Source organism: Elaeis guineensis, chromosome 2 (genome assembly GCF_000442705.2).
Source record: "Elaeis guineensis isolate ETL-2024a chromosome 2, EG11, whole genome shotgun sequence".
Classification (NCBI taxonomy): Eukaryota; Viridiplantae; Streptophyta; class Magnoliopsida; order Arecales; family Arecaceae; genus Elaeis; species Elaeis guineensis.
Genome location: NC_025994.2, coordinates 15,513,756 through 15,535,794, shown reverse-complemented (window position 1 = coordinate 15,535,794; position 22,039 = coordinate 15,513,756). Strand labels below are relative to the sequence as shown.

The 22,039-nt window shown below is 38.3% G+C and overlaps 1 protein-coding gene across 2 annotated transcripts; it reads right to left on the bottom strand.

Annotated features, from left to right (window-relative positions):
- Positions 1–3,022: 3,022 nt before the first annotated feature.
- On the bottom strand, positions 3,023–21,951 carry LOC105059584 (uncharacterized). 2 transcript variants are annotated; one of them, XM_010942928.4, is made up of 4 exons: positions 21,813–21,951; positions 19,691–20,310; positions 18,747–18,947; positions 3,023–3,513 (listed from the first exon to the last, which is right to left on the bottom strand). In XM_010942928.4, exons 2-4 carry the CDS (start codon positions 20,201–20,203, stop codon positions 3,139–3,141), a joined length of 1,089 nt encoding a protein of 362 aa, XP_010941230.1. In that variant the 5' UTR covers positions 20,204–20,310; positions 21,813–21,951; the 3' UTR covers positions 3,023–3,138. The 2 variants fall into 2 exon arrangements, with proteins under 2 accessions (XP_010941230.1, XP_073107704.1); XM_073251603.1 differs by having other exon boundaries at positions 3,142–3,461.
- Positions 21,952–22,039: the final 88 nt, after the last annotated feature.

The following is a 22,039-nucleotide window of genomic DNA, read 5'->3' as shown; positions in this document are numbered from 1 at the left end:
AAAAATATCTGATGGGATAAAAGTAACAGGGTACAATTGGCCATATTGGATTATAATGGGTGCAATGCCTTACGCTTTGTGTATTAGATTTCTATTTTTTTTACTATTTGATGTATTAAATAGGTTGGGTCAAATTGAGTCAGATTGAGCTAACAGATTCTATTTTAAGTAGGTTAAACAAATTAGGTCGGGTTGGGTTGGATTGGACTAACAAATTCTATTTTAAACAGGTCAAACAGATTGGATCAGGTTAGATTAATAGATTATCCATTTAATAAATAGGTTAAACGGATCGAATCAGGTTACCTATTTATTAAACATATCAGGTTTAGGTTGTAATTTTTGTTCTGCTTAATAAATAGGTCAGGTTCAAGTTTAAAATTTTCTGATCCAACCTGCATCTGATCTAACTTATTTACAACCAACCTGATCTAATTGCCACCCCTATACAAAGACTAGGATTCTCTCTCACGTCTTTTAGAAGGATTAGGATTATCTCTCATGTCTCCTAGAAGGCTTGGGTTCTCTTTTTTTTTTTTTAATTTATGCAAAAGTATCTTCCATCACAATAGTGATGTTTCTCCTTCAATAGTGAATACTAAATAGAAGAGTAAATTACCCTAGCCCCTTTCGAGGTTTGGGATAATTATATGATCCCACCCAACATTTTAGAAATATATACAACTCTTGGTCAAATATAAAAATTTAAAATTTTAAAAATAAAAATAAAAAATATAAGATATTTTAAGACTCAAAAAGATTGGATAATGATGATGTTAGTAAGACCATTAACTTATTTAATAAAAAAATATTCGTAAGGGGTTATATATCATGTATATAACAAAAGTTAGCTAGTAGAATATATATTTCTAAAATATTGGATAAAAATATATAATTATCTCAAACTTCAAAAAAAATCATTGTAATTTATCCTAAATAGAATGATAGCTAATAGAGAAGCCACCAACCTCTTTCTTTATCATTCATGATAGTAGGAGGAAACCACTACCTCTTTCCACCCCCTTCTCTCTCTCATCCTTGATACTAGGAAGATAGGTGGATGCCTTCCTCACTTTCCGTCGCTCTCTACACTTCTTGAGCCAACAACAAATGGAGGAGCCCGGATGGATACAAATAGCATTGTACTCTCTCTTCTCCCTCCCTCTCCATCTATTAATAACTAATAGCATTCAGAGGATGGACACCTACTGGCAGTGCCATCATCCTCATCTTCCTTCCCCTCTTCAATCTCTCTCCCCCTTACCAATTAGAGCCACCCTAACCCCCTCTATGGTGGGTACACCTGCTTCCAAAGTATTTGAGTTTAGCCACTAATTTTGAACTCTGTTTTTGAATAGCCAATTTAAAGGTTTTATCTTATGAATTGAAATTATTTCCTAGATTTCAACTATTATTAAATATCTGATTATGCATTAATAAAATACTATCTTAGCTGAAATTAAATCAATTATAGTTTTTATGATTTTCTAATATTTTCTTCAACTGTTTTGATGAATAATTTTTTATACCTTCATATTTGAATAATTTTTGAAATCTAAATTTATCAAAGCTAAGTTGTATATTGGAAACTACATCTTTAGATTTCTTTTAATCTTAGCCATATAACATATATTAATTAATGTTGTGTAAAAGTGAAAATTTTCATTTTTTTTGGATTTAAATGAAATTTTTGGACAATCAAGGAGTCCCTAACTCGTGGGTATGACGGTTGGTTTTAATAATCTACCAACCAACAGGTATAATAGTTTCTTTCAGCATACCCTAGCTAAGGAACATAACAGTAAGCACATCAATGAATTCTAGCTAGAGTACAAATATTGGTATTAACGAACCTTTGACCGGAAAGTAGAATAATTGATCCAATTGAACCCTTGGTTAATAGGCCTACAGATTCGCGAACACCTTAGCAGTAGTATAATAGTTGGTTACAAGCTAGTTGGTACTAATTTTGTTTCACAAAGTGATTGCAAATATATCATTCTATTTCCAAAAAAACGTGATTCTAGTGATTTCATATAACCTGACAAGTCAATGTCGAATTAGTTGTACTAAACGTTTTCAAGTTTGCAATACATTCAAGTATTTTCAAGTGAATTCAGCACCATATTTTCAGATGTATTTTAGTGCTCCACAAGTGAGAATTTCCAACAATATTGGAAAAAGGCATTGCGATTTGACTGCACTAATTATTTTCAAAAGCACTTGAATGTTTTTTCTGAAACAAAGCTTTATTCATAAATATACTTATTTTGGTAATTCTGATAAGACGTTATTTCATCACTATTTGATTTTTAAATAAGTACTGATATTTGATTTTTAAATAACCATATTCCAGTTACTCTGCCAGCCCATTTAATCATTACAGAACCATTGTCATGGAAGTGGTTGACCTGATCATTTCTTGCTCCAGTATAAATAGTCCAGAAACAGTTCAGTCGAATGATGGCTGAAATTTCAGGATATAGCAGATTTTTAATATATCAATAGCACCATCTTTTCACTCAAGGACTGGTCTTCTGTTTCTTCTGAGAAGTTGAAGATGCTACTACCTATTTTTCATTGCCTTGAATCTTCTAGTTCTTGCTGTTCTCTTTGGTTAGTATGAGCCAACCATTTTTTTTTTTTTTTTGGGTAAAACGGATTGCTCATTCAGTTCCAATATGAATACATCCAAAAAGGTCAGGAGAAAAGCAAACCACTGCTCAATACTTAGTTATAAATTTTTAGTCGAGCTTCACCCAACTCTTTCCCTCTAAAAAAAAAAAAAAAGGAAAGAAAAAGAATGTTGATAGCAGACTTCATATTCTTCATATGATTCTCTGGTTTGAGAAAAATAATTCTTTTCATTTCCAGTGGAAATTCCAAATTTGAAACCGAGCATTTTATCCTGACTTACATATTGAAAGAGAAAGATAATCGCAAATTCTAGTCTACAAAGCTAAAGCATTCTGAAAGCTTGGTGGTAGTAACTCATTATCATAAAGTAAAAGCAAGAAAAACATAGGAACAAAAGCACAGAATTATAGAAATCTATGTGTGAGTTGTTGGAGACAGATACTTACATAAGCTGCACAAGTTCAGATATGCGCAAGACTGGACTGACTTCAATATATCATACTACTTACAGCTATAAGTATAGGGAGTGCGGGAAGTAACTGGAGTCCTTCTACTGCCAGCACTCATACCAGCATCTTGGGTAGGGCACTCTCGAGCCCAGTGACCAGTCTTACCGCATTTGAAGCAGGTATAAGAGCCTGAGGAAACAAAATGAGTTCTCCCTATGCTTGCATGGTTATCCAATGGCTGCTTGGAGCACTCCCTGGACCAATGGCCTTCTTGTCCACAGTTAAAACAAGATGAGTTGCTCTTCTCACCATTAGTTTGGCTTCCTGTGTTGTTACTGACGCCATCATATCTTGAAGCAGTTGCAGGTTGACTACCTACAGAGACATGCTCGTTGCACCATTTAAAAAAGCCACAAGAACCTCTTCCCTACACAAACAGATGCAAACAAATAAAAATAAAGATGAACCAAAATCAGCAATCTGTAAGACCTTTCCCATCATTGTTCCTAGAGTATATCAAGGCACAAAAAAAGATGACACCACAGGATGGGAGACAGGGTCGCAAGACACAAGATGCATGAGCAACCACCTGAATTTTTGCATACAGTTATAAATACAAAAAAGCATGTGAAAGGTTCATTGAAGCAAATTAGCCAGCCAGCTGGATGCAAGTAGCTCGTTATAGCACTGCACTGGGTGAAGCTGCACTTTGACCCCATCGCAACTAGTAAAATATTACAACTTGGTCCAATGGTGAAGTAGCTTATAATAGCACTCCACCATGATAAGTGGCATAAATGGTTGCTTGAGATTGCAAAGCGTAAAGTGAATGAGATACCAAAACCATGCAAATAGATTAGGAATTCACAATGAAAACATAACACTTCAAAGAACTGAGAATTAATTAATAAAAGAATAATAATGAAAATGAGAAAAAAAAAATAGCACAATGTTTGGTAATTCTGATTCTGAACCAAAAAAATGTAAGAACATGTACTCACCATGATTTACCTTTGTCCCTGATAAATAAAGCACATAGTAGCCAAATTTTTCCTAATATGGCACTACTTTTTGTTATAGATTCTGCCAGGAAGCAGAAAGAAGTCCATTTTCAGATATTTGGTTCATTCCGAACAGAATTTAAGATGACTCTAGATAAATTTGATATTGATGGACACTCGATATAGGCAAGTTTCTTTTCATATGTAAAAGTTGTCCTGGTGTAGGGTCAGGAAAACAATTAAAACTAGAGCAAAATTCCAGAAAGATTTCTTGTTTTTAGCTTGACAGTAATTATGGATTATCTCTCTGGCATCTACCAATCTCCTCTGACTCCAACAAGAGATCACCCACAAGAATTATTTTTATGTGATTACAAGGAAAGATTACAAGGAGGCAATTACAAAATGCTACATTACTTCCCTAACAAAGCCCAAGCAACAAGCTTCTTTGGAATCCACTGACCGTAAAAGATAGACCACCAACGAGAATTATTTTTGTGTAATTGCTCTCTAAAAGACAGCATAGGGCATAAAGCAGGTGTAAGGCTTGGAATAAACTTTGTACTTGCCAAACAACCTTTAAAGACTAGGCATAAGCAAGAAACAGTAATGCTCATAAACTTGCTAATGCAAGGCCTAACTAGTCAGGAGGGGCCCTGTCGGAAGCTGTTCCTATCTTACAAGGTTAATCTATGTCGCACCCCTTTTTTTTTTGCAAATCACAATGGGCAGAATCACCCTGCAGCAAGAGCTCCTTTACAACAATTTACCCCAACCCATTCCTTCCTAATGGCAGATGGGTACCTCCATTCTCCATTCCATTTACTACACTGTCTCTGTTGGCAATTCCAACAACTTTGGTCCAGCAATTGTTGACGGATCCTGTCTTAGATCTCTGCCTTCACTGTGCGCAGCCATAGAACCAGCAACTATGGACGGTAGGAAACTCCACTCTCCACTTGCCCCACCAACAGTACTGCCACCATTGGAGACTAGTGACTCTAGCAACCAACAAAGGATCTCGTCATCCTCATCACCAGGAAAATAGATATACTCTCATTGCTTCCAATGCTATGAGCTTTTTTTTTTTTTTGCTAATGTTTAAGGTTATGATCTTCAAATCAGTCAATCTAACATCTAGATCTTTCCTAATGCTGTTATCTGTTTTGTTTGTCCATGTTGTGATTTGGGCAGGTTGTTGCTTATTAGGGATGCCTAAGACTAGCTTGTTAAGATTCCCTAGCCCTGTCTTTTTTGATAGGGTTGAAAGAGGATACATTGTCTTGATGCTCCTTTCCCTTTTTTATCTTGATTCATTTAATTCTTGATAGGATCTGAAATCAGTTTCATTGGACTGATTCCATTCAACTAATCCACAATTGGCCACCAGAGAATATAAGATTCAAACAAAAATTATAAAAATGGAGATTAATCCCCTTGGATTTTTGAATCTAATTTTTTCATCTTGTTTCTTTTTTTTTACAAAAAAATAGAGTTGAGAAATGAGTTTTGCAAAAATCTGTCTCAAAGAAGTAACCTCACTCACTTGAAGAACTAAATGGTATTCAACGGAAATAATTTACATGTTTCTTTTCCAATCTTAGCTCAACTTTTTTTTTTTTTTGTCAAATATTGCTGCGAGGCTCAAAATCTCAGACTGAAGTGGATTGGACGAAACCAAGCTGGAAGCAGGTAGCTATCCAATCTGGAATGGCTTCAAGAAGACCTGCAAGATAAGTCAAAAATCGGATGGGGATCCTCCGATTCTTGACCCTCCAATACTTAAGTTAGCTTTAAGCTCGAGAACAGTGGGTGGAAAAGAATAGAAGAGCACAAGAAGAGGATTTGTGTGGAACTAGAAAAGTCAAACTGAGTAAGAATTAAAGCTCTCATTTGAGAACTGGCAAAATTTCCACCGACATAGTCTCCCCTAGTTTTGGAATTGCGAACTTACCCTTGAAGAATCCTTGGTCCTCTATTTATAAAAGGGCTGATGAGGCCATTACAGAGTATGTTAGGTCGTTAGAAGAGTTTGTTAGGTGATTAGAGCCACCTGTAAGTGAGCCGGAATACAACTATACATATCAACTGGAAGTGAAGTTATAATTAACTGTATCAACTAACTGTATATGAGATCGTGGCCAGCTGTGGAGGCCGCGGAGGACTTCCACAAGGTGATTGCCGCGGTAGTGGTTGACCTCGATGGAATACCGACGTGAGATAAAGGAAGCTCGGTCACTACCACCTGAGCCTCCCGATGTTCTAGATTATATGGGACACCAAGGTACTTTGCTTTAGGTCAAAAATAACCTGACCTTATCACTTGTAAGCAACTTGATGTATAATTGTTCGATACTTTGGCATTGATGATTGTTTGATCTCATGTGATGATGCCACATGGCTTAGGATCGATTTAGCGCACCAACGCTTTGCCTCCTACTTCCTATATCCGAAGTGATAGGTATCAAATCGGACATGAAAAGTAGAAATGCTTGATCTGAAGATTGAGCTTTTTACTTTTGCTATTTGGGATTTTATTGATCCAAAGATCGAAATTTTACCTATGCCCTTCAGGGCTTTACCAATCTAGATATCGGGTTCTACCTACATCTTTCGAGGCTTTGCCGATCTGAAGATCAGATTTTACCTATGCCCTTCGGGGCTTTATCGATCTAAAGATCGGATTTTACCTGTGGCCTTCAGGCCTTTACCAATCTGAAGATCAAATTTTACCTATGCCCTTCGAGGCTTTACCGATCTGAAGATCGGATTTTACCTGTGCCCTTTGAGGCTTTACTAATCTGAAGATCGGATTTCCATCTTTGCCCTTTGGGGCTTGTTGAATCGTCGATTCCGCCACCAAATATAAATATGCCGTATTTCGATAAGATCAAAATTTATGGTCCAATGGATTATGAAGAGACTTGACTTTTCAGAAAATGATTCGCCAGATCCTCCCACCATCATTATTCGAAAGGGTGGTTTGAAAATATCAAATGAGTGTTTTTCCACTTGTCGGCACCCGATTAATCGATTAGCTTGCTCACGGATCGGTCTGTCGTGACTAAATCTGGTGACGGTGCATCAAACCGCCATCCGACAAGGCCGTTGGATCAATGCCAAATGTCATAAATCGACAATAAGGCTAGTTAATCTGAGCCGTTGATTCACTTATAAAAAGTTTCTGCCCCCCAGCAATTGTTCATTTCTACCATTTTTCTTATGGAGGTGCTATTGAATTGTCTCCAGAGGATCTCCTCGTACTCAACAATCATCAGAGGGGGTTTGCCAAAGCTAGGGAAGAAGAAACTTTTTTCCTCATCTTTTGGGAGAGATTCTATCCCTTGCCTTTAGGTATTGGCCTTCCTCATCTGTTTTTTCTTTAAGCCACTGAATAGTCCCCTTTTAATCTTTCAGTTCTTCTTGTTTCCCCTTCCTCTTGTTTTCCCCCGTCCATTTTTCCTTAGAAAACCTTTCAAAAAAAAACATGTCTACTAGAAGTAAAAAGGGAAGAAGATCATAGGTAGCCTGGAGATCCAATCGACCCAGCCCTTATTGGATTTTGAAATAGAAAGCCCTTCTCAAGAGAACTCCGATACCAATCCCATAGATGAGGGAAGTTCAGAGCAACGTGCAGAATCCCCTATACGTGGTCTCACGAACTACCTCGATCCAGAAATGGAGGGATCTATTCTGACCGAGGAAAACCTGATGAATCTGCTGGAGAAGTATGATATATCCAATGAATATGAGATGGTGGTGCTAGGTCCGAAAGATCGGATTTCTAAATCTTCCGAAGGCTGCATAGCCTTCTACGATGAAGCCCTTCAATTTGGACTTCGATTTTCACTGCATCTCTTCCTCTACAATGTTTTTTATTTTTATAGAATTCACCCTACCCAAGTCACCCCTAATGCCATTAGGATGATAATAGTATCTATAATAATGTGCAGTTCCCAACATATAGAACTTAGGATCTCTCTATTCAGATCTTTGATCGTTTTGAAAAGACATCCGAGTGAGAAGGGCCAGTGGTACTTCTCATCTAGAAAAAATTATAAATTTGGATCTAGCCTTCCTCCATTCATGGCTGAAAAGATCGCTTTTTCTTTATCCGAGTTCCCATTCCATGAGATTTTAGGACCCCATGGGAGCGTCCGGACACCAAGCATAATCCCAATTATGAAATCCTCCTCGGGGATGAGGTGGCTCATTCAGCTCTGATTACCACCAGAGTGCCCAAGCTATCAGGCTTGTCGATGATTAGGCATTGTATGATGCTGGTATCAGCTTATACTCTCCTCGAGGTAAGACCGATGTATTTTTCTTTTGCTTCTCTTCTCTGCCTTTATGTCATCATATTTTTTCCAAGTATATAACCCTTTAGCACAGAAATGGTGTTTAATCCGGATAGATTGGAGGGCGAAAAAAAAAGAAGGAACCAAAGCCACCTGCTACTGCCCCCGCACCGAAGAGGGTTAAAGAGGCAGATCCCCCTGCTCGGGCACCTTCCCAATCCACTCTTCCCCCACCACCTCGGAGAGAAGTGACACTTCTCGGGGTCCATAAAGTACTCCCAGAGCTCCGTCAGTTGAGCCTCCACCTCACCAAACAACCGAAGTGAGAAAAAAGAATGATTCCCGACATGCACCTCCTCCCAAGAAGCCGAGCCGCAAGCCGACCAGTGCCTCTGTGGCCCCACCATCCTTTATAGCCCCATCGACTTCGACTGAAGGAAACACTGTGGGGCAAATGTCACTTCTGGAGCAACCTCAGTTGGGTCACGATCTTCTCAATTCAGTGCTGCCGACAATTGATCTAGAGGCACGTCGAAAGAACAAACTGAAGGAGATCATAAACCATGGCTACGAGCATCTCATGCATATAAGTATCCTCCTTTTTTTCGATATATAACCGATTTGAACTTTCATTCTGCACGTCACTGTCAACTTTTGGATCATGTATGAAAACATGGCTTATCTAATAAAAAATAAATAAACCATGGCTACTAACTTGATAATCCTCCAAGAGGAGAAGAAGACTGTTGAAGAAAAAGCCAAGAAAGAGTCCGAACTGGCTGGCAGCCTCAAGATTCAACTCGAGGAGAAGTTAACGTCACTGAAAGAGAAGAACCAAAAGCTCCTGGATCTCCAGCAAAAAATAAACGAGCAAGAGATGCGCATCTTCGACCTACACATACGGGCCGAAAAGAACAAAAAGCTGGAGCCGAGGCTGTAGGAAGCAATGAAGGCCAATAAGACTCATAAGAAGGCTATAAAGGCCCTGAGGAAGCAGGTCAAGCAAGAACAAGACAAAGTTAAGAATGGGATAAGGCAGCCAAGGCAATAGAGCTATATAAAGCCTCCAAAGAATTTGAGGAAGTAGTTGAAAGCTCGAAGGGGACATATGACTACGGGTTCTATCAATGCCTGAATCTGGTTAAGAAATTGTATCCCGAAGTTGATATCTCCAAGGTGACTCCGAAGATTGCCATCGACATGGGTATAAAAGGGCAACTCGAATTGCCAGCCGAAATGTTCAAAGAACCAACTAATGTAGCAGATCAGGAGGAGACCGTAGTGAAGAATACCGAGATCATTGCCGCAGAGCCAATCACCGCAGTGCCTTCGATCAAAGCCCTTAATGCTGAGGTTGTATCTATGAAGCCCCTTGCAGCTGCTGAGGTCGTCAAGGAGCCGAAGTGAGTCAAAGGAGAGTCAGCTCCAAAGAACTCTGAGGCTCCTGTTGTTATCCTGGGACCTGTTGCTTTTTTCTTCTTCTTTTTCTGATGTATCGACCTAGTATAGGTCCTTTTGAACTGCAATGACCCAATGTGGGTCTTTTCCTTCTTTCCTTAATGTATTTCTTTCAAAATTAATGAAAGTAAAATTTTTGATGTGTCTTGATCCGACGTGTGTATCTCTATTACTTAGCAATTTTCATGACCTTTTAGAGTAAAATAACTGCATATGTTTCGTAGGACCGTATCTCAACAAAACTAAAGAATTAACAATTTAAACCTTACCAATTAACAACTGATTTAAGATCAAGATTTAGATGTACCTTTGCCTGATGCAGCATTAGACGGGTCAAACTTTTGCAACAAGATCCAAAAATCTATAGATTATGGATAGAACTTTAAAACAACCTTAATCCGGAGATCGACATGTTCAATAAGATAACCTCGATCCAAAGGTCGATGTTTTTAATAATCGTGAGATCATCTCCGCCTTTCGAGGTTGCACCGATCCGAAGATCGGATTTTCATAGATCGAGGGATCTTCTCCTCTGGCCCTTCGGGGCTTTATCGATCCAAAGATCAAATTTTCATAGATTGGGAGATTTTATCTCTTTACCGGCCCACCAGGGCTTAACCGATTCGGAGATCGGATTTTCATAGATCAAGGGATCTTCTCCTTTAGCCCTTCGAGGCTTGATCGATCTAGAGACCAAATTTTCATAGATCCGAAGATTTTCTCCTTTTCAGCTCATTGGAGCTTTACCGATCTAAAGATCGGATTTTCATAGATCGAGAGATTTCATCTCCTTTTCAGCCCATCAAACCTTTACCAAACCGAAGATCAAATTTTCATAAATTGGAAGATTTCATCTCCTTTTCGGTCCATCAGGATTTTATCAATCCGGAGATCAAATTTTCATTATCTCATACAACATATGATGTACAAAAATAAACTCCTTGAAGCATTTTTATTGACAATATTTTTTGAGATTGTTAGAATTCCATGTGCAAGGAATACAAGATCCATCCAAGTTGTCAATTCTATAGGCTCCTGGGCGAATGACATCACTGATTCGATAAAGTCCTTCCCAATTTGGAGCAAGTTTGCCTTGTTTGTTGGGCTTAAAAACTTCAGCTCGTCTCAAGACGAGATCACCTTTTTGAAATAACTTCAACTTTACCCAAGCATTATAGTACTTGGTGACTCTTTGCTTATATGCTGCCATTTTGACATGGGCCTGCTCTCTTGTTTTCTTAAGAAGATGCAGGTCAGTTCTCAACCAATCAAAATTCGTTGCCTCATGAAAATTTCTGACTCTATCGGATGATGGACCAATTTCAATTGGAATCACAACTTCGACCCCATAAGTTTAAAAAGGGTTTCTCCAATAGAAATCCGATATGTGGTTCTGTAAGCCCATAAAACACTATAAAGTTCTTCACCCCATAATCCCTTTGCTTCTGTGAGCCTTGTCTTTAATCCTTGGAGAATAGTCCTGTTTGTGACTTCGGCTTCACCATTCAATTATGGATGCCCAACAGAGGTCAGTCGATAATCAATATGAAGTTTGGAACAGAATTCTTTAAACTTGAGATTGTCAAACTACCGACTATTATCAGTAATAATTATCCGAAGTAAACCAAATCAACATATTATTAATTTTCATACAAAATCCTGCATCTTTTTCTCAATAATTTGGGCCAGAGATTCTGCCTCCACCCACTTAGTGAAATAGTCGATAGCAACTATCAAAAATTTACTTTGATATATTGCCACTGGGAAAGATCCCAATATATCAATTTCCCAAATTGCAAAGGGCCATAATGTGGTAATAGAAATTAGTTTGACAGAAAGTTGATGTTGGATGTTAGCATACCTTTGACACTGATCGCATTTGTTAACAAGATCAACTACATCTTTTTGGATGATAGGCCAATAATAACCTTGCTGAATTACTTTGTAAGCAAATGATCTGCCTCCCAAGTAATTTCCACATATTCCTTCATGTACCTCCCAAAGTGCATAATCACCCCCGAATGGTCTCAAGCATCGAAGTAAAGGAAGTGAATAAGATCTTTTGTACAGTTGATCCCCTTGAAGAACATACCATGAAGCCTGTCTTTTGATGCTTCTAACTTTAATTGAATCATCGAGTAGAATTTTTTTTGTTATATAATCTACAAGGGGATCAATCAAGCTCGATTCATGACTGACTTGAAGTATAAGAAGAATTTCAATACTAAGCTTTTCTAACTGCTCAATCAAAACCTTTTGATTAAGCTCGAGGAATCCTGATATAGCAAAATGTGACAAGATATTAGCTCGAGCATTCTCTGACCTCAGGATTTGTAGGACTTCTAGCTCCTCGAATTTCGAGATAGTTCTCTATATTCTGTAAATAATGAGCCATTATGAGATCTTTAGCCTCAAACTAACCTCGTTCCTGCCTAATGACAAGCTACAAGTCGATAAAAATCTTCAACTTTTTGACTCCGAGCTCTTTTGCCATCTTTAACCCCACAGTCAAGACTTCATATTCGGCATCATTATTGAAAGTGTTAAAATTGAACCTTAAGACTTGCTCGATAATAAACTCTTCTGAATTTGTCAGAATTAAACAAGCACCACTTTTCTGAGAATTTGAAGCTCCGTTTACATGCAGAACCCAGAATGAACCATTATCATCAAAATTTTCTAGAGTTCAACTATCATCAGGAATAGTGCCGCCCTCCACAATAAAATCAGCCAATACTTGGCCTTTTATTGTAAATCGAAGTTAATACTGAATATCAAACTCCCTGAGTTCTGTGACCCATTTAGCAATCTGATCCAACGTGTCAACTTTTTGTAATACTGATCTTAGTAGCTGGTCGATCAATACTATAACCGTATGAGCTTGAAAGTAAGACCGAAGCCATCGAGCTGATGTGATCGGAGCATACATTATTTTTTTCAATTTTTTGATATCGAATCTCAACATCCCACAATAACTTGCTTGTATAATAGATCAACCTTTGAATTCTCATTTCTTTTCGGACAAGAACCGAGCTAACAGCATTTGATGAGACTGATATATATATATATATACAACTCACTCTCAACTAGCTTTGAGAAAAGAGGTACAAAGCCCAAATATCTTTTTAAATTATCAACTAGCTCCGAAGTTCCCTCTTCAAAGCAGACATGGCAACTGCCTCATTAAAATTTTTCACTTCCAGGATGGCTACGTTGAAGCGAGCCACATACTTTCAGAGGCTTCACCCTCTCATTGCTGAACAGAAAATAGGCTGTTTGTGTGCCTCAGATGAGGTTGGTTAGTATCGAAATGTCACAAACAACCTCCCGAGTTGCTGGAAAGAAAAAATGGATCTCCGCAAGAGTCCAAAAAACCATACTCTCACTGCCTTCTTGAAGGTAACAGAAAAGGCAATGCATAGTAGAGCATCAGAAGCACCATATAAGACCATGAGGGTTCTATAACCCTCAATATAATCCATCGGATCAGTAGAGCCATCGAAGGGCTCAATTGTGGGTATCTTGAATCAATTTGAAATCGACTCACTCAAGATTTCTTAAGAAAGAAGATCAAAGATTATAGCTATCTTTATATTGGAATCGACCTCCTAATGAATCTCCACCAGATGCTTCTCAAGATCTTGGATCTTGTGCTCCAAATCATCCCCTCTCTGAGCCCTTGTATAATTGGGGACAGATTCTCCATTAGCCTCATCATCAATGTGGTGTTCATTCTGATGGCTGATTGATGGATGTGCTGAGACACAGCTTTCAAAGGAAAAGCTTCTTCTTGCTCTTGCTCCTCCTTTTGAAATTATTAAACAACTACTATCAAAGCTTGAACTTGCTGAACCAAGAAGTTGAACTGTTAAAGATCAACAATAACTGATTGTTGTTGTGGCACCTCCGACACTCCTTCGGGAGAGGACGGAGAGGGTTGCTGTGTGCCTCGACCATCTTTTCTATCAGAAAAATCAAAGAGGAAGATCCTTTCTCTAGTGCCAATTTATTGCTGCAAGGCTCAAAATCTCAGACTGAAGTGGATTGGATGAAATCAAGCTGGAAGCAGGTAGCAATCCAATCTGGAATGGCTTCAAGAAAACCTGCAAGATAAGTCAAAAATCGAGTGGGGATCCTCCGATTCTAGACCCTCCGATGCTTAAGTCAGCTTTAAGTTCAAGAACAGTGGATTAAAAAGAATAAAAGAGCACAAAAAGAGGGTTTATGTGAAACTAGAGAAGTCAGACTGAGTGAAAACTAGAGCTCTCATTTGAAAACTGACAGAATTTCCATCGGTAGTCTCCCCTAATTTTAGAATTGTGAACTTACCCTTGAAAGATCCCTGGCCCTCTATTTATAAAGAGACTGATGAAACCGTTACAGAGTTTGTTAGACCATTAGAGGAGTTTGTTAGGCGGTTAGAACCATCTATAAGTGAGCTGGAGTACAGCTGTACATATCAGCTAAAAATAAAGTCATACTTAACTGTATCGGCTAACTGTATATGAGATCGTGGCCAGCTGTAGAGACCGCGGGAGACTTCCACAAGGTGATTGCCGCCATAGTGGTTGACCTTGGTGAAATATTGACGTGAGATAAAGCAGCTCAATCACTACCACCTGAGCCTCTCGACGTCCCAGATATACGGGACACTAAGGTACTTTGCTTTAGGTCGATAATAACTCAACCTTATCACTTGTAAGCAGCTTAATGTATAGTTGTTCGATACTTTAGGATTGATGATTCCTTGATCTCGTGTAATAATGCTGCATGGCTTGAGGACAGCTTGCGCACCAACACCAAACACCACACAAAAAGGCATCAATAACTTAATAAGGAAATGTTATTTCTTTACCATTTCTTTATTACCATACCTTTACTTCTTGCAAGATAGCATTAATGGTGGGTAGTAAGTATCAACCAAACAATAAATAACTTTATGTGCTGGTTAGCTAGTTAAGGGGTGACTACCAATGGCTAAAGTCATTTGGGGTTGGTTAACTATTTAGCATCCAAACACAGCCTAAGTTAATCCACTGAAATCTAAAAATAATCATAAACAAAAAGAAACTATAGAAAATTGATGACTAAAATTAATTCAAAGAAGAATCCTTATGCTACAACCATTTAATGCATCATTCTAGGGATTTATATCTCCACTAGGTGGTTTAAGAAACAATATCTTTGGTCAGATTGGGGCAATGGAAGCGGGTGAAGGCCATAGGATCTAGAGTTGATTAATCAAGCAAGCATTCTTTTCCCAGCCTCAACAAGCAAGGCACTGCTTAGCCTGAGCTACATTGCACATGCCAACTTGTGAAGCCCTTAACAATCAAATGTAGATAAATTTGCCATGAAAAATTGATTTTTTTTTACTCTGAGACAAAAAATTTCATGCTTCCTTACTTGGCCTATATTGATGTGCATGAGTGTAATGAACCCTGCTGGCCCAACCGACCCAATCAAGTCAGGCCCGCCTGCTAAGGCGATGCCCTTTCTTAACCCATAACTGAACGAGGGATAGATCCTTTGCTCTATTTGATGCCAACCCAAGCCCTCCTTTTGCCCTCTCCCTTCCGTGATAGAACCCCCAACCCCCATCGCTCTCTTCCTGTTATCTCCATCGCACTCTCTTCTCTTCCAATGCTCTCTCTCTCTCTCTTTCTCTCTCTCTCCCTCCCTTCCTCCCACACGCTATTTCTCTTGCTCCACGTTCTCCTTCTTCCTCTTTTCTTCTTTTTCTTCTTCTTTTTTCTCTTCCTCTTCTTTCCTCTTCCTTCATGCTGGTCACTGTCCCTTGCCCTCTCCCTCAACTTTGATGAGACTCAACTTCTCCTTTGAATTCAATTTCTTAGATCTTAGGCCTGAGCCTGAATAGGTTAAGGTAATAGATGGTGAAGTTTTTGAAATCTTAGAAGATGGGATAGGAATATTTTGCAAGAATTAATTTAATCTTGGGTAGATAGATTATGCCTGTGGTAATTTAGGATTTTTAACTCTTTAATGACTAGGTATTTCGATCTAAAAATTTAATAGGGGTTTGTCAACTCATTGCTCAACCAATCTGCAACATTTGGAAATTTTTGGAGGGTGTTAGCTAAGATAAATAAATTATGGAATAGGACTGATGTGCAGGGAAAGGCGATTAGCTAGAAACTGAAATTCTAGAGTAAAGAATTTTATAAATTATTATAGAACAATAACATGGCATTGATTTCAGATATATGCGTGTTTGGGGATTATTAGGTTCGGAGGAGTCCGAGTGAAGCATTGGATAACTTGTTTGTGGATAATTGCAAGATAAGTAACCTCCACCTAATCAAGGTAATCATACAAATTAATGAATAAATATAATTTGGAAACATATTTTAAAATTAATTATTATCAAATATTTTCAAAACTTGCTTTATTTGTTCTAATATACTATTAAGTTTGGATCAAGCATGAAGCATGAGGCTATTATATTTTGAGTTTTTGCAGATTCATGATACTCCCACGATTTGATAATTATGAGTTGTTAGCATGGTTTCAAATTAATCGAATTATGAAAATTGATATATAGAATATGTGTTGATAAAATAAAGGTATCGATTGAAAAACCATGTTTGCTTATTGACTATTGAAACTTTTATAATTATTCATCATTATAGGTTATACACTGTACATTGCAAACATACATATATGACAATGTGTGTGCATAAATTGAGATTGTGTATAAACAGTAAACTCTCGATCTAACTACATTTTGGACCCTGTCAAAGAAAGGTTATACATTGGTATTTGGCATTATTTGTTCTAGAACCTACTACCTTGAACCTTCTCTATAGGGGTTAAGTGCAGTACTTTGAACCTATTCCACAGAGGTTAAATGCGGTACTTTGGACCTACTCTGCAAGGATTAAATGCAGTAATTTGGGCCCCATTATAGGAATTATATATGGCCATAGTTGTATAGATTGATGAGTTAATAGAATACTTTTGAAAGATACAATCATAAGAAATTGTTTGAAACTTTGGTATAATCATTTTGGTTTTGATATGGATTCTAAAATACTTCTAGATCATATATGAGTTTTTGGTTTAGGTGGTTATATCTAAGTTATAAAGCTATAAGTATGACTCTAATAATAAATATTATATTGCTACACTAATTACTATATCAAACATTCATATTAGTTACAATTGTTTGATTTCTTTGATTATGTCTTGGTTACTTACAAGGTTATTAACTCATCTTTGATTTTCATATTTTACAGAGCCTGAAGCATGAAAGGGAATGGGTAAAGGTTGGATTGTGAAAATAAAGTGAGAATGTAACTAGCTACATCAGACCAACATTAAGTTTTGTAGAACCCTCTCTATGCTGTCTTATACAAAAATATGTAAATTAGATGAATGGTGTTATCTGAAGATGGAAGCTATGAATGCTCTAGCATTTGCATTATCAAATCTTGAATTGTGATTATTATTGGCTTGTCTTAGTATATTATTGGCAGATTATCGCCTTGCATGCCCATGGGACCCTGTCCTACCTATGTAACAGATTGTCGCATTCCTCGTTATGTGTCTTTTGATCGGAGCCATGACAATGAGCATGAGTAGTGTCAACTTGTGAAGCCCTAGCAAGTAGAAAAGCACCTTGCTTGCATGTATAACCACATCTTAGGATTCCATCTAGGAAGTCAGGATGATGCTTCAATTGAAGTGAATTGATGATCATTTCTCCTTTTTTCCACAACAAATTGTGCCAACTGACCTAAATCTTATTCACCATAAAAATAATGCAAGAACTTCTTTTCATGTCACAAATTCCAATATAGCTTAGTGTTCAATAGTTTCTATTGTCAAGCTATCACATATAAAAGCATGACCATGACCAACCAATCCTCTCCCAACTATTTCAGATTAGCTTCATGAATCCCTACTCAACAAGGATTCATTTGTAGGATATTAGTTCTGAGTAGAAATATTTTCAAACCCTTGCCACAATTTCCATCCATGTTCACCAAACCTTCCTTTTAGCATAGATTTGACCATCACTTTAGCATGAACCAATTTCATGTGTAACAATGCCAGCATCAGTTGGAATTGAATGAGAAAGGTTTACAGTCCATATCATGTTGAGACATTGTTATAATCAACATTGTGAAATTTATCCTTCTTCAAAAAAATTGCATAACATGAGACAAACAAGAGAAAAGCATGGCTAGAGCATGCAGACAATCAATGATGGATAAAGAGATTTTAGAAAAACACAAGAACTATCAGGGACAAAGGTCTTTTGCTTATGAATATTATTATCCCAGCTAATTGAATCGCCCAACCAATTATCTTCTAGGACACTCAAGTCAAGGAAGGGTGGGTAGGAAAGAGGCAATGACAAGCAAGGCAAGGTGGGAGGTGGATAGGAATTTTTCACTAAGATATAACCTAAAATATAAAGAAGAGACCACAAACTTTAACATGTAATGTGATTCATATGACAGCATAATTTGGCATTAGATAGATAATGGTAGAATACCAAACAAGAGGATAAGAAGTATGAAACGCAGATAAATTGCTTGTCCACCAAGCAGTTAAATGGACCACATGCATTAGTGGTGAAAAACGACAAACTTATAGTCAAAAAAGATATAGATTGATCCAATGAAAAAAAAATAAAAGACATGGAATAAAAATTCAGAGGACAATTGGAAATTAAAGACTTAAAAACTTGTAATTGACATGCTATGAAAGAAAATTGCATGACAGCATAGAGAAAAACCCTGTATCAGCCATCCATGGCCAGTAATCAGTACTCACAGGAGCAAGTAAGAATGCAGCATAAAGATGATTACTGCATCACAGAAGGCAACTGAAAATTTAGGAAAGGAAAATGTAGTTTATAGTGATTATTGTCATACCTCATTAAGTGGGCAACGGTAGTACTGCCTGCCCGCATTCACCCCAGTCTTTGTAACCAGAACCAGGCAAGACCCAGCTCCACATGGACACGGGAGATATGGAACTGATAAACTCGATTGTTGGTTCAAAACACTTTGGGAAGTGGAAATACTTGATGATTGATCATCACACCACTCAAAAAACTTGCATCCTCCATTTTCCTGGACCAACATTGCATCAATGATCCAGACATCAGTATATAATTTTTAAATTTAAAAAGAAATATATATACAATCTCAGAAGGAATCAACAAGGAACTACATATTTATGTATATTAGAAAAAACATAATGAATCTCTGAAGGAATCAACAAGGAACTCCATATGTTTTCACAGATTAATAATGTAGCATTTAGTTAGCGAAGTGACAGGGAATACTCACAAAAACAGAGATGACAACTCCAGTGACTTAACATAAACAACAAAACATAAGCGGGAATCATGGAAAAAATTATAACAACACAATGCATGACCCTTAGCAGTGACATCTGGGGTTGAGATATGTCCAATAATAAGGAGTACCTAAGAATCCAATATATGCAATGCTTTGTGCAATGATACATGGTTCTGTTCTTATGTTTCCTCTGATGCAAGATCTCAAAGCTTCAGTTTCTCTTACTTACTACCCGTTTGAGCAACAGTATATCCGAGCTAAAATCCTCGCTCACCGTTTACAAAAGAAATTATGAGATGGTAAATGAATCCATTGATTTTCCCTCTTTCTTTCCATTCTTATTTTTCCTACCGTATTAATAATCTCCAAAAGCACGGTTGGGAAGTTAATTTAACACACAATTCAGGGCATGGAACGCACGCACGGACGCACGCGCAGATGAATAACCATTCTCTTTGAGGCAAAACAACAAGCACCTTGTCAACCAAAACAATCAAATACTCCAACATTACCTCTCTAACAGGGCACCTGTAGAACTTTCGCCCAGGGTTCTTGAGAGTATTTGAGGTCCGAACCAGACAGCTTCCAGCCCCACAAGGGCACGCCTTCTCCGGCACCTCTCCATCATCTCCGCCAATAAAAGCCACCCGGCGAGATTGCGCCCCTTCTCCCTCGCGCCCTCTCCCGGCGGTGCAGTCCCTGGCCCAGTGACCAGCCATGCCGCAGTTGAAGCAGGCGTTGCCATTAGAAGAAGACGAGAAGGCGGAGGGGTTGCCACCAAGGCGGAGGCCGCTGCTGTCCTTCTTCTTTTGTTGGAGCTTCAGTTCCTGCTGCTGCTGCTGCCAGAGGGAGCTGCGGCTGCCTCTGAGGGCAGCCGTGTAGGAACCCTCCTCGACCATTGTTGGGGGTGGGGGCGGGCCGTCGGTAGAGACTTTCCGGCGCTTGGCCTTGCCTGCCCCCAAGGCTTCGGCCTCGGCCGCTTCGACCAAAGAGAGGAAGCTGGCGTCGTCCTCCACCTCGATCATCTCCTCAACCTCCTCCTCCCCTCCTCCTCTCTCTTTCCGGACGGGTGTATGGTATATATAATGCCGCTTGGTAGCAGTCTGCGGCGATTCGGAGTTCCCGCCTTCACCTGCCTCCCCAAAATCAAATTCAGAGTTTGCTGTGGAATTTTATTTTCACATTTTTATAAAATGTAATTCTCATTTCTTTTAAAGTCAGGATGAAAAATAGATTTCCTTATATATATATATCAGCCTATCAGTTTTTTTTATTGAATTTGAAAAGGGTCAACATAAGGCCTTTCTAAAAGGTTGCCCATCGTAGTTTTACACTCTACAGCCATACTTAATCGCAGAGTTCTGATGCAATTCCGCATATTAGTCTAGGTATGACCGCACTCCAAAGAAATATCGGTGCATCAATTAAACCAAGCAATCTGACCTTTTGCTAAGTGGACCGGAAGGAAAGCCACAATTGAAGGGCCAAAAATAGAGATGCATGAGAACTTTGGAGTCAAAAAGGTATGGTATCTGCATAACATTTTATTCATATTCGCAACAATAGTGATAATTATCATTTGTAGGAAATGGATTATGTTGTGGATGGTATCATCAAATATATGCCCATGCGGATGCGCCATTTCAGTGTCAGTGTTGCGCAGCTTGTCATAAGAAGGTGCAACGCATGATGGCAGAAATGTTTGCATGACCAGCCAGCCATGAGAGGAAGGCAAAATTGATAACAAGGTAACATAACAGTCTCATGTTGAATCAAGCATCTATTCATGTATCTAGTTGTCATTGGAATTGGAATACCAAATCCAGGTGATGATGAGAAATAGGAAAACAAGGATAAATCTTCCGCTTATCCGGTGTTTTAACCATTTGCATAGTATTTCTTTTTTTTCCTCCCTCATAAATCCTTCTCGTTTCATGTAATGAGCTACACATTCATGCGAGACTACCTTTGCAAAAACCCGGATTGTTTATTTTTGAATTGGTTTAACTAATTGTCCTTGAATTTGTTCTTTAAGCCTGCACGGTTGTATTAGTCATAAAAGAATTCATTAAAAAAAAAAAAAAAAACTTACTGTAGTAGGAAAAATTAGATTCCAAGTTGCAAATATCTGAACCTTCCTAGGACAACTATGTACCCAAATTACTTTTACACTTGCTGGTGACATTCTTATGCAAATAATCGCCCGTACGTATTCTCTACTCAAACCTGCTTGAATTGGTGCTTCGCAATACCATGAATGAGAAAAATTATCCATATTTAGATGGCCGTGCTTACACCGGCCATTCCTTCCAGCATGAGGTTCATGCTTATGCACCACCAGAAATTTGGGACTTTCACTGGAAACACAGGTTTCGGATGTTGGATTTTTGCACTCGGAGTTCTATTTTGTGCTGGTTGGATATTTATTTTTGGGTTCTTTGCCTGTTCATTTGATCTGATTATATCGTATCAATTGCGAAGCTAACTTCAGCTTTTGTTCGACAAATATGGAAATTTACATTCATTTACAAATATAGACAGAAATGCTTAACCAACAACTTATGAACTCCGATCCTGTGCATAGCACTGGCAGTTCATGCTAGTCAAGCACTACTAGTGTTGGAAAGCAAATACCTGGATTGGTCCTTCGATGCTACTGGGGTTTCCTCTCCATGGTCCGCTGAGATGATAATGTTAGCAGAGGCATCTTCCCCTCATACAGGCCGAGGCAATAGACTCTTTAGCAAGAAAAAAAAAATGGCATCCATTTCCTCTAAGCTTGGTGGCAATTGTTCCATACCAAGTGCACAAGTGCCTTAAAAAAGGCTATTTTGTGAACGGTACAGTTGAATCAAGGGTTT